Source organism: Nothoprocta perdicaria, unplaced genomic scaffold (assembly GCF_003342845.1).
Source record: "Nothoprocta perdicaria isolate Ctin4 unplaced genomic scaffold, notPer1 scaffold_182, whole genome shotgun sequence".
Lineage (NCBI taxonomy): Eukaryota > Metazoa > Chordata > Aves > Tinamiformes > Tinamidae > Nothoprocta > Nothoprocta perdicaria.
The window spans coordinates 595,457-608,453 of record NW_020455005.1 but is presented as its reverse complement, the minus strand read 5'-3'; the positions used below and the strand labels follow the sequence as shown (position 1 = coordinate 608,453).

Below are 12,997 nucleotides of genomic sequence, written 5' to 3'. Positions count from 1 at the left end.
CGCCTTCCCAGCCTGTCCTTCCTAAAGAGCACATAGCCCTCCATGACAGCGCTCCAGTCATTAGAGCTATCCCACCACGTTTCTGTGATTCCTATGAGATCGTGGTGCTGGGACCGCACACAGATCTCCAGTTCGTCCTGCTTATTCCCCATGCTYYGTGCATTGKYRTATAAGCATTTCAGGCAGGTAATCGAGGCTGAACTTTTCCCAGGAAGCATGAGAGAGGATCCTCTATAATCATGCCCTAGCTGTACTTCCCCACCACCGTAGGCCTGTTGGCTTAGGTTTTACAGGATTGATTCCCCAGTCCATATGACACTCCCCTTCCCCCTTCCTGCTTAGTTTAAAGCTCTCCTAGTGAGATTGGCCAGCCTTTTAGCAAATACCCGCCTGCCCTTCTTGGTGAGGTGGTTTCCACCATGCTCCACTAGCTGGTGGTCGTCAAACAGAGTCCTATGGTCATAGAAGCCAAAACCCTGTTGCCAACACCAGCGGCGCAGCCAGTTGTTGATTTCACCTATCCGTTTTCTCCTACTTGAATCCATCCCCCTCATTGGAAGGACAGAGGAGAACACTACCTGGGCTACATCACTTTCAGCAGTGTTTGGAAAACCTATTTTGATTTCCTACTCTGTGTATGAGTTATTGCTGTTTAGCAGCTAATTCCCCTCGATGGTTATTCATAGAATCACAGAATGCCCAAGGTTGGAAGGGACCTCAGAGGTCATCTAGTCCAACCCCCCTGCTCACGCAGGGTCACCTAGAGCACGTGGCACAGGGCTGCGTCCAAGCGGGTTTTGAAGATCTCCAAAGAAGGAGACTCCACAACCTCTCTGGGCAGCCTGTTGGGCTGTAGGAAACACCATGAGGCCTCACCGCAACGTGCACCATGAGGCCTCCTCACAGCACACACCACGAGGCCTCGCTGCAAGGTGTCCCATGAGGAGGCCTCACCACAGCGAGCCCCACGAGGCCTCGTCGCAGCGCACCTCATGCACAAGGAAGCACCACATACCCATGGGCTTTCATTCCCTTAATTTCTTGGAAGAAAGCTCTGTTTTTTATAAATTCCCATTTCTCGCATATTCTGGCAGAGGTGAACATCCTAGACAGTGTTTCCTGTTAACAATTAAGGAAACATCAAACACAGCTACTTCTTCATGTTTCCATCAAAACATGAAAAGGTAATTTCTCTTTGAAAGCTTTTTCTTTTCTTTTCTTTCCTTTTTTTTTTTTTAATAACACATTTCCATAATTTGATCTTAACATCCAAAGAATGGAGATACAGATATATATATATATATGTGTATATACATATACATGTGTGTACACACACATATATATATATATATAAATTGTCAGGGATTACAGCAGGTCTGTGAGATCCCTGGCTCCCATTGCAGACTCCTAGGTCACCTATCCTCATCAGCAGATTGCAATTCAGTGTCAGACATATATCCCTACAGCAGCAATCAACAGAGCAACAGACACCACTACCTCACCTATCTGGAACCAATTTCCCAGGGATAACAACTGTCTTGAGGTCTTGGACAACTCCTGACTTTCTTCTCAAGATCAGCTCCTTCTTCTGCTTGTTTCAACTCAGTTTTCACAGTCTTCTTCACTAACACTCAAGAGTCATCTCTAGAAAGTTCTCTTCACCTACAGACAGCATATCAATATTCTGCAGACCAATCTGTTAATTAACATGAGGCAACCTGTAGTTCTACCAGAAAAATAACTACTTAACCACGTCTCCAAGGTAGTTAGATGGTTTACCTCAAAGGTAGACCATATTTATCTGAAAAAGTGGCAGGTATCCCATTCAACCAGAGAAACAGAAAGGACACAGCCAATTTCTACTGCCAGGAAGGCAAACTTAGACAGGAGGTGACCGAACTGTTGGAGAGATGATTCAGAAGAAAGAACATTGAATGGACTTTGTGCACAGTGGCATGAAAATGCTAAACAGTCTCAGAAATTGGTGGATAATTTTTTCCTGAGCCTCCTACTTGCTCAGTTTATGTGGTATGGAGAATCGCAAATGCGTGTTTACAGCTCTGCTCTTGAGAGCTCCTTGAAATAGAGAAGAGCTTCAGCCTCAGACTCGATGATTCACAGGGATATCTATGGCTAAGTATTTTTGTACCAGTCTCTATCTCTGTCCTACCACGTTCCTGCAGCCATTTCACTGCAAGGCACTGTCTATAGACATACCCACATGCATACACACATGGTCCATATGGGAAGTGGTACAAAGCTCTCATTTTTGGAAACCTTTTCCTAATGTTTCAAGTAAAAAAAAAAAAAAAAAAAAAAAAAAAAAAAAAGCTAATCTAATTATAAATGTAAGCTATTATATTTATAGATTATATTATAGAATATAGAATACAATAGATTATATTATAATGAAATCTCTCTCTGAAATCTAATTACAAATAATTTAAATGTTTCCAGGAGCGCTATGGTCAAGAATCACAAAAAAACTACATTCTTTCAACACCGAGCTAGCAAAACTAGCCCCAAAGGAGTCTAAGAAAGTTTAACTAAGTATTGGCAGAAGTGCATTAAAGGACTTGGAAATGACTTGTGTGTGGAACACACCAGTTAGGAGTCAAAGGCAGGTAACTGCAGTCTTAAAAACAGTGTTAATCGCAACGCAACAGCAATCTTCTACTGGTAGTCAAAAAGCAAGAATACTTCTAGCATCTTACCATCGTTGCATATTAATTCTGATTTTTAAATTTTCACTTAAGAGAAAATAAGCTGTGTCACCTAATCTTCCCAATTCATTTCTCCACAAGATTACTTTCTAAGCATATAATCAAAGGTAATGAAATTATACAGTATTTTTGATAACAAAAGTGAAACAGCAAAAAAAAAAAAAAAGAGTAAGAGATTTTAAAAAATGAATACTTTGCTGTTTCAGGGATTATTTTAAGGGCTGCAAAATTGCTACCTGAAAAGGAGGGCAGTGGACACACGTGCTAAAGGACATACACTGCAGTATGGCATGGAAACATGCGTGGCATGTGCAGGCATGTCCATGCATGCACAGTATGGACAGGCATGGAAAGGCCCAGGGCACTCATGGCAAGATTCAGGAGCATCATCCTACAACTTCATCATCATCATGAGCAGCCACCTTTAATGATAACAGAAATGCTAGACAAAGACTTTTTAAGGCAGCGGCCTGGGAAAAAGAAAAAAAAAACAAACAAATTAGCAGGTAATATTTCCAGCAGATAGAGTCTATCTTTTATCTCTAATACAGGAGTTTTTCCACCTAAATACTTAACTATTTTCATCAACTACTATAAACAGTCTTTTTTTGCTACTGGAACAAGTTGATATCACTGTAAAATGTTCACTAAAGACACATTTTAATTAAAAATTCTGTCTTTGAGAATAATGGGAAGAAAAAAAAGGAAGAAAGATTCAGCTCCCTTAAGTGAATATCAAGTTTTAACTTCCCTACCAAATTAAATCCTGGGCAAAGCACTGCTCTGATTCTTCTTAAAGAGCATTTAAAAAATAAAAGCGTCAAGTTTGTCAGCACTCAGAAATGTCACGTTGCATCAGAAGAGCAACCGGGGTGCTCTGCATCCTTCAAATCTCAGGAAAGGACCAAAACTGAGGACTTCAGGACACATTTGGTGCCCCATAAGCAGAAAGTGCAGCCCAAAGCAGCTCTTCTGGGGAGCGCCGCGCGCATTCGGGCTGCTGCTGCAGTGGGAAGACTGAAGATTTACATGCAAAACTTGTTAACGTTTATGCAAACACAAGGCCTATTTTGTAAACAACATATTTATGCCTTCAGGAATACACCGAGTTAACATAAGGAAATGCATCCACTATATAAGTGCTGCATCTGTGCTCCTGTTTATTTATAAGCAAATAATGCCTAATAAAACAATGCCCTGTACCGTGGCTGCTGGTAGGGCTCTGCCCGGGACAGGCAGGATCCTTCAGTCCCATCCCAAGCAATGAGGCTGCTCACTTTACAGTGCTCCAAATGCTCCCTTTAATCACTCCAGTAAGAGATTATTGGATTTTAAGTGGGAAAAAAAGACTCATTCTTCAGATTTCAGTACAAGCTACAAAGAGCACTACTTTCCAATGTACAGATTTGTAGTTTAGGGATTTTTTAAGACTACTAATGGATATGCCTTCATATCAGTTTATACAGCTAAAAACAACACATTTACATATGATTTTAGCATATTCTTCAGTTTTCAACATATTACAGCCTGCATTGCACTAAAATGCATCCTTTCATGCCCTCAACTTCTGCATGTCACTGTCTCCAGCCTGTGGGAGCATCAAAACTGCTCAACCCGCCTCTCTTGTGCATTTTCTCTGCAGTCATGTAGGGCAGCTGAGCGTACAGGTACTCCTGGAAGCTGCATCCAAAATGCTCCGATGGATTTCTCCTAATTCACCTGCAACACCTGGAAAAAGCTCATTGCTTGTGGAAGGCGACATCCCGGTCAACACTCGCACCTCGCTTGTGTGAGACCTTCCGCATCACTTCTCTAAAAGGACAACAGAGACTGAGGTGAGGAAAAAGGAACCCGAGGGATGTTTGCTGCTACTGCTCGGCTCACCTGCCACCCTCAGCTGATTCCAAGAAGTCAAGGTGTGCAAGAAGTCAAGGTTTACTCACGCCAAGCTCGGAGGCTAGCGGAGCCCTTTTGCTGCGAGCCTCGGCGAGGTGCTTCCGCCGGGAAACTTTGCCAAGAGCCCGTGAGCTGCTTCGTGCCCACAGCCCCGGCACGCAGAGCGGGAAAACGTGTGTTAGAGAGGAATGGATGTAAGGATGTAACGTATGTAAGGACTGCAGCCTTGCGGAGGGCAACAGAAAGCCGGCTCTTAAATGTGTTCTTTTATATATTAAAAAAAAAAAAAAACCTGTAAAGCATTTTTATTTAAAACTATATGTGGACGCATATCCTAAAACATACTCAGAGGTATGCTATTTTGCTTGTTATATATCTATTTATTTACAACTACATGCTTACAAGGATTTTTCCAAATACCTTATCAAGACCCTCATATTAAAACACTTTTTTAGCTCAATAAAAATAAGTTCTATCCAAACCACCCTATCATCCAATACAAACATATTCCAATCCAATAAATTAATACATTACCAGACATTATTGTTTTATTATTTAACTAGAACTAAAACAAAGAAGTAGCCTTCCTTGTCAAAACCTAAATGCACTTCTGATATAAGAACTAATGAAAGATCCCAAATAAATACAGAGCAAATGTCTCTTTGGGCCCCACATTAATGTTCTAACCCCACATTAATAATGTTCAACCGCAGGATACAGATTGGAAATAAGGTTATACCCATATTACTGTCAAGCAACAACATAATTTATCACTGTAGTCAATAGGCCAAGAAAAAAACATCCTATAAACAAGGAACTGGACAAAGTAATAGCATTTAAATAAGGTGAATAAAAAGTGAAGATGAATGTATAGAAGAACTGTAAATGTCCCCTGATCCACATACTACTGTCTAGTTGTTTTTATTAAAGAAACAGCTTTTTATTTTGCAGTTTTCATTAATTCAGTGAAAATGCAAAATCAATGTACAGCTCTCCCATAGTTATAAAAACACAGCACGTCATTCTACCTGTTCTGCAGTATTTGATCTTAAGACTCCTAGTCAATACCAATAATTAATGTCTTGAAATGTAGCAAAAATAAAAACTGATAATGCTTTCTTCAGAACTACTGCCCATATTCGAACAATAAAAATTCAGATGACTTTACAGCAGCCCAAGATAATGTATTTTACAGGAAGCTGTCACATTTCTGGCTTACTAACTGACATTTCAAGAAATTCTGAGAAGGAAAAAAAAAATTCTTTTGCCGAAGAACACTAGCAAACATGGGAATGAGGATTATGAGCACCAGTTTAAAACAAACAAACAAAAATCTGAGCTCTGAATCCTGTTAACATCATTACAGTTACATTCTACAAGAGTAGCAAGAGGGAGAAAATTACTACGAATTAGTAACAACAATTCCTATATTTAATGTTATTTAAAAATCAAAGTGTTACCTAAGGCAATTACCTTGCAGCCTTTTAATATCTACAGGGAAAAGCCTAAGGGGAAATAATTGACTTTGCTAATTTTACCCTTGGCAATTATAAAATAGCTCTGCATTTCATTACGACTGCAGAATTTCACATCTAATTGTCAGCCCCGGGAGAAGCACAGAGATAAATGCATCACACAGCAGCTCAGGCAGGAGTTTAACAGCACAATAAAATCAGCTTGGTAGCAGTGCTTTTGGTTAATGTTAAAGAGCCCCTTAGTTTAAATTCCTGCCTATACATCATCATGCATGTCTGTGCAGATGTTACAGTTTGCCGTGGTCACTACCATCCACAAGACAATGCTGCTTATGGCATTAGCCAATTTGTCGAGCTACCAAATGCCAGCACAAAGGAGTACTATGATTTTTACTTTTACTTCAAAGAAAACAAAACATTATGAAGAAAAAAGTCACAGTTATTTCACACTGCTGAAAAACAGATGCCAGATTTGAAAATTCATCATTTACAAAAGAATAAATACAGTATGTTTAAATCACTGCACCTGTCAAGAGATTTCTATAGCTTGTATTTCAATTTTCCTAACTTTGCTAGTAAGGTTAGACATATGAAAAAGAATAATTTACTAAGTCAATCAGTTTCCATAATGGCATCCCACTTATCGTATGTAGAAGCTATGAAAGTATTTAGATGTCAGAAAAAAGAAAAAAGTGCTAAAATGTTTTGGCAGAATTTTCCGACATGCAATATAATGATTGCTTGAAAAATAAGAAAGAAAAGAAAAAGAAAAAGAATTTCTTTGCACTTGTGCTTCGTTTTACTGTAGAGGCTTGTTTCCTGGCAAATCTTATCGGAATGCTGCTGCAATACTTAATGGTGTACTAAATTCAAAGTAATAGACGCTGCATTTTGTGAAAGTTTTCTCTAAGCTGAAGCCAAAATTATACAGTAACACTCTTTGGTCTGTCTTGGCCATCTTACAAGAAAAAAAAAAGACATAAATCAACATTTTTTAGTAAAATTAATTACAACATATGCTGGTTATAGCATAAAAAATGAGTTCATTTTAATATTTGCTAACAGTTCTTTCTAATGGCTTAAATCCACTGTTCCAGCAGCTGAACAGTTCCTGACCCTTTTCTCCTAAACCTCAGCTCTACCAACTCCCCACCAACGACAGAAGCAGCAACGACACAAATTCACAACTACCAGAAGCAGGACACACATTCACAATTACCATCATGAGAAACTGAGCAGAGCCATCTAAAAGCAAGAGACTCACCAAGCTCAGAATGAAAAGCACGCTGATTATTGACTATTGTGCACGTGATAAACTTTTTTTTTTTTTTTTTTTGCATTAAGACAAGCAGGAGTTTTCAAACACATAAAAATCCTCCTGCAAAGAACTGCAGTCCGTTTCCATCAGATGAGTACATGAAGCTTTCTAGCTGCACATGTAGCTAAGATTTCGTAGGGGTGCTGAGGAAACTGCACCATGGGAGGCTTGAAGAACAAGCTAGACCAAGATGATCAAGACCAGGGATGATTTGGTAGAGCTGGCCCTATCTGGGGACAGAGGAACAGACCAGAGAGATGATCTCCCGAGGTTTCCATTCGCCTCGTTTTCTAAGATTACCCCCATAAACAGCAGTTCTTTTAACAGAGTGGCTCAGCAGCTGGACTAAGCCTGGCCTGCTTTAAAAGCCAGTACCTCCTTGTTTACAGCGCAGCCCAATACTCGAAGGTGTCCAGGCGCCTAACAAAGCTTTATCACAAGCAGTAAGTCGCCTGGGAACAGCGCAGCCCAGGAAGCGAAGCCTCCTCCCCAGGAGCTCTCCAAGCTGGACAAATCCTTTCCCCCTCACGGGCGTCGTGGCCGGAGCCGGCACCCTGCAGCCTGCCGGGGCAGCCGGTGCCAGCGCCTCACGGGGACGACGCAGGGCACGTTCCCAGTGCCGCCAACCTGCCCGCTTACCCACCACCAACACTGCCTCAAAATACACCAAAGCCTTAACACAGTTGCTCTAGTATGCAATGGTAAACAGGAACAAGGAGCAGCAATCAGCTGATGCATCTACAGCTATAATATCACTAGGCAAATTTCTAAAGGACGTTCCATACACACACACTTACCATACCATAACTACGGTTATTATTATTTTCCTTTCTAAGAGCTCTCTTTCTGCTGATTCACTAATAGCTACTTGCTTTGTGAGGAAAAAAAAAGGATTTATCATCTCTTTTTACCTTGGTGTTCTGCAGCTGAGCAAGGCTTGTGCAAGCATTTGCTAGAAGAAAATCTCCACTCAGAACAGCCATTTTATTCCCAAACTGCATGTCCTTCAGCGGGCCGTCGCAGGACTTCAGCTCGCCGATATTTACTATGCCACGATGCACCAGAAAGGCCGTGTGGATCAATTCTGTAATCTCTGCCAGGCTTCTCTGACTGAAAAGCAAACAAACAAAAACACCATTTACTTTTAAAACTTTAAAGGAAAAAAAAAAAGTCATGAACAAACACAGACTAGAAAGTAGAGCTGGGGAGGAGCAAAGAGGACCCACAGGGACTCACGAGTGAGCTAACCTAACCCCCTGAAGTGCTGCCGTAAAGGACAGCTCAACTCGGAGCTAAATTGACATCAGGATCCCTTGCAGTTCAGCACCACGGAGGCTGGGAGCGGGACAGGAGCAGCAGCTCCACATTTTCAGGCATGGCTCTGGTGACATTTCACTAAGCCAGCAGATGCAACGGGGTCTGGCTGTAGCAAATCAAACTGTATTCGTGCAGCTTTGCAAATTAATTTCATTGCCCAAGACAGCGTGGCACTGCTGAATTTAATTCAAATCCTTGTGACACATACACAGGCGTACACACAAATCAGAAGTATTTTCATTTTCTGATGTGAGAATGTTCCCTCTGGACAGCGCAGCCGTGATGAGCTGGGTCCAGATGATATTAATTTAAACTAACCTTGTGCCCTAAGTGTATCTGCAACACGAAGAGCCCCAGGAGCCCCTTTGGCCAGTGCCTGGCCCTGAGGAGCCAGGAGAGCCACAGAGCCTAGCAAAGCACACAAAAGGTAGACAAACTGGGCAGGAAAGAGAAACAGGGGTTCCTAGGATCTTTGCATGCACATATACGCCCAAAGTTAGTGTTTTAAAAGCTGGCCTTATAATTCAAAACCTACATGCACAGCGTGGTAGTGTTGTACTCCTTCCTGGCTCGGACCTAGCAAAGGGTTAATGAAAATTCCCAGCTCGGAGGAGACTGACAAGGTAGGGAGGGAGGCAGCACAGGGAGGAGATGCCTGGATCTCTGTGGAGCATCTGGTTGGACAGTGAGTACCACGAAGCAGCATGGCCCACGGCCTGCCCTGCCTGGCGCTGAGGGCCCCGCGGCCTCCACGCATCCCGGCGGCCTCCGCGCATCCCGGCGTGCGGGGGGATCCCTGGTGAGGAGTGGGGCTCCCTTCCCACAGCTGAGGGCAGACATCAGGATCAGGAGCTGAGGCCTCGGCGACCCCAGCTGCCGCAGCAACGCCAGCGCTCTCCTATTTCTTCTCTTAATCAGCTTTTAATGAAGGAAATCAAAATCCCCGCTTTGACTTCAGCGTCGCTTTTCGTGGAAAGGTTACACAAATACATCACTGTCATGCCTTCCAAGTGCTCGGGATCGGGGTGCCTGCATTTCATTTTTTATAATCCGTTTGTTCTCCAAGTGGCATTCGTATTATTTGTGCCAATGGGGGAACCGTACCAGGCAGATAAGCTGTGTCTCATTCTGCTCAAATATACAGCTCTTCTACCCTCTCAAAACCAAGAGGAGCCAAAGCCATGGTGGAAATCCTAGATCAGATGTTTCTTTATGTTTTGGGGGATATCTAGCCACAACTGGGAATGTCACAGCCCTACTGCAGAGGCAGGAGAAATCCTGATACTCAACCCTGTAAAGACCTCTCAGAAGCATCCCTGAAGTAAGAGCTCGGGAGAGGATGCTAGGAGAGGGTAAAAGCAATGCTGTGGAAAGGGGTGTGTGCTTTACTGAGCAGAAGAACAAGCCAGGATCAAGTAATCCTGCGTGGGAAAGAGCCAATGCCGAAACAAAACAAACTACTGCTCAGGCAATATAGGACTGTGGAGAGGATAACAGGGTAGGGCATCGCACACCAAGAGGCGATGGCATTTCAAGTTCCACGTGTTCACTTTCTTCTTTTCAAAAAATTTCAAAAAAAAAATCAATTTCAATTTTTATTTTCAAAAAATAACAATTTGTTTCCCCCAAATAATATAAACAACCCACAGGCAGTCCTGGGCATCCCAGGGGGTGTCAACAACACTTGGATAGAAAGTTTACAGTAAAACAACAACAGAAACGATAAAAAAAACCACCACAGCTTATGCTGTCACTTTCACTATTTAAGCAGATTTAAATGTGGGGAAAAATAAACTAAAAGGAAGAACAGCACATATTATCTCAGGAAGCCTTCAAGCCAACTATTACCGAGAATTTGAGTTCTTTTTTTTTCCTGCTTTTCTAGTCTTCAACAAATTAGATTTAACAGCTCCTCAGATTTGCTCTCGGATTGTTTCTTTCCTCAGCCTACTCTCGACTTCAGGTAAATCTTCATTCACAGACTTCCCTCACGTGTGGTGTGTAACTGGAAGCAGCATGAGATGCCGCTTGTTGATTTTCCTCTTTTCCTGCCTGCGGATTTTCTCCACTGTAGTACCAATGTAACTAATCTAAATCTGCATAAAATATCATGTAATATACTCTTCAGGTGCAAACATTTTCCTGCAAAGCACACAGGAAACAGTAAAGTTAAGAGCAATTAAAATACTTTTTCGCATGGCCAGCTGAAACCAGGGCGGTTCTGGGGCTGCAGAACACCAGTTTCTAGCAAAGTACTAAAAAATGCAAAGTTAAGCTACAGGGACTGCTGCATCTTGCCGTAAGAAAAACATGATGCATTTTCTGTTCTTCCTCTGTGCCTCCCTCCCCCAAAGCTTGTACTTATGCTTGATATTCAAAAGCCTGTTGTGTTGAACTCCGAGGAATTTTGGAGCATACATAAAGATCCTTTATACCTATCTGCTCTTAAGCTCTCCCAGTGGCCACAACGACCGGCTGCTGTGAAGCCATCAGCCCACGTAAGGCAAACGGGTCTTACACAAAAGCCACCCTCATGTAGGGACCAGACCTATGCAGAAGAACAAAGAGTTAATGAAAATCTAAGAAGCATACTTACAAAGTTCTGTACTATCTCAAAAAAAAAAAAATCACAACTTTGATTTTGGATGAAAGTTCTTCCTCTTTATGTCCTATTTATAAGGTGTCAGCCTCATCACAATACCGTATTTACAAGTCACCTTACTCCAAAGATGAACCTAACATGCAGATGTCAACAAAAGTTTTAAAGCTCCCACAAGAGAGTCTGAAATGGCAAGGGGATGACAAAATACTGAAATAAAATTACATGGAAACAGAAATAGTTTTGGAAAGCAAATCTCCTATGTATTTTTTTAATTTGAATTTTACAGTATTCCTATCATCCTGAAAACCCTTTGTAACCTGTGTTATCTTTATGATATGCATCTATGAACATTAGCCTGAATGATCTCCCAGGAGTTCTTATGAGTGACTTCAGTCCCACATTTCACACCCTCCTCTAGGAAGCAGTAATAATAATTTGCAAAACAAAAAATAAAAATCCAAATAGCTTGATTGTACTGATAAAGAGTGTGTTTCACCAAATACTCTGCAGTATATGCAAAGGAAACTCAAGCTCTCAGCAACAGTGAGTTGAATTTGTGCCAGTTTAGCTTTCACTATCAGCTCTCGAAATATATTGATCCCCTCAAAGGATGACAGATTATGCAAATACTCAATTTAAATAGATATTAATAACAGGCAGAATATTTGTCAGAAATGGACCAAATAGCCAGAGTTATATTAGCCACAAAAAATAACATTCTAAAAATTTCTGCAATTAAAGCAACTGCTATGAATGAAGGATTGATAAAATAACTGATAGATTAAAAAGCGCTGTACAACCTCTTATCACAGAATCCCTTTAAAAAAAACAACTAACAATAGACACCCAAGATCTGAACACCTGGTTTGTCATTTTTAACCCAACAACTTCAATACTCAAAGAACTAATCTGGATGAATAGCCTCACTTTCAGGATCTTTTTCTTTTTTAAAAAAAGTAAATATATAAAAAGATTCCACTATCTTTTCTAGTTTAGCAATGACTATACTAATCTGGACTGGCCTACAAATTTCAGAAATGAAACAGTTCTCTAGTGGAAAACTACATATAAAAAATCATTAAATTATAAATAAATAATTTTTTGGTGCTGAAACTATTTGAGTAGGATTTTTTTGTGACCAATAACTGGGAGGAAAAACTTCTGTAGAGACAAGAAGGTGCATACATGAGTTTTAAATTCATCCTGTATGCTGCAGTCAATGTGTTTCACCAAGATAACATACATATTCATGTAGCAAAAAAAAAGGGGGCAAGGATTCCTACAGTTCTCTCTTCCATTCATCTCCTTCCTTAATAAATGCCCGAATAAGGGACCAGCATTTAACACTTAGAATCCTCCTGGAGCAAAGTCTGTTCCTCTTCATCTGGATATAGTCTCTGAAGAGAAGCACAAGGCAGGGAGGGAACAAATGGTGCTTAAACCAGGCAACAAGTGCCAGCACTTGTGATTTCAGTGTAACAAGAAAAAGATCAGGGCAAAACAGTAACCCCAAAGTTTCATTACGTTACCATGACTCAAGTACCAACTATCTAGCAGAAAGCCTCTTTCCACTGCTATCACTTAACAAGACCAAGACTCCTCTGCTTCTTCCTTGGACACTAACCTATTTAATCTCCAGGTGAAGATGCATAAAGTTGAAAGAAAT

At 41.2% G+C, this 12,997-nt stretch overlaps 1 protein-coding gene across 1 annotated transcript in view; it reads right to left on the bottom strand.

Annotated features, from left to right (window-relative positions):
• Nucleotides 1-12,997, bottom strand: part of PDSS2 (decaprenyl diphosphate synthase subunit 2) — a 99,629-nt gene that overhangs the window by 30,005 nt on the left and 56,627 nt on the right. The window contains exon 3 of the mRNA XM_026036641.1: nt 8,324-8,522. Within this exon, the coding sequence (XP_025892426.1) occupies nt 8,324-8,522 (199 nt within the window). The remainder of the gene's footprint in view (nt 1-8,323; nt 8,523-12,997) is intronic.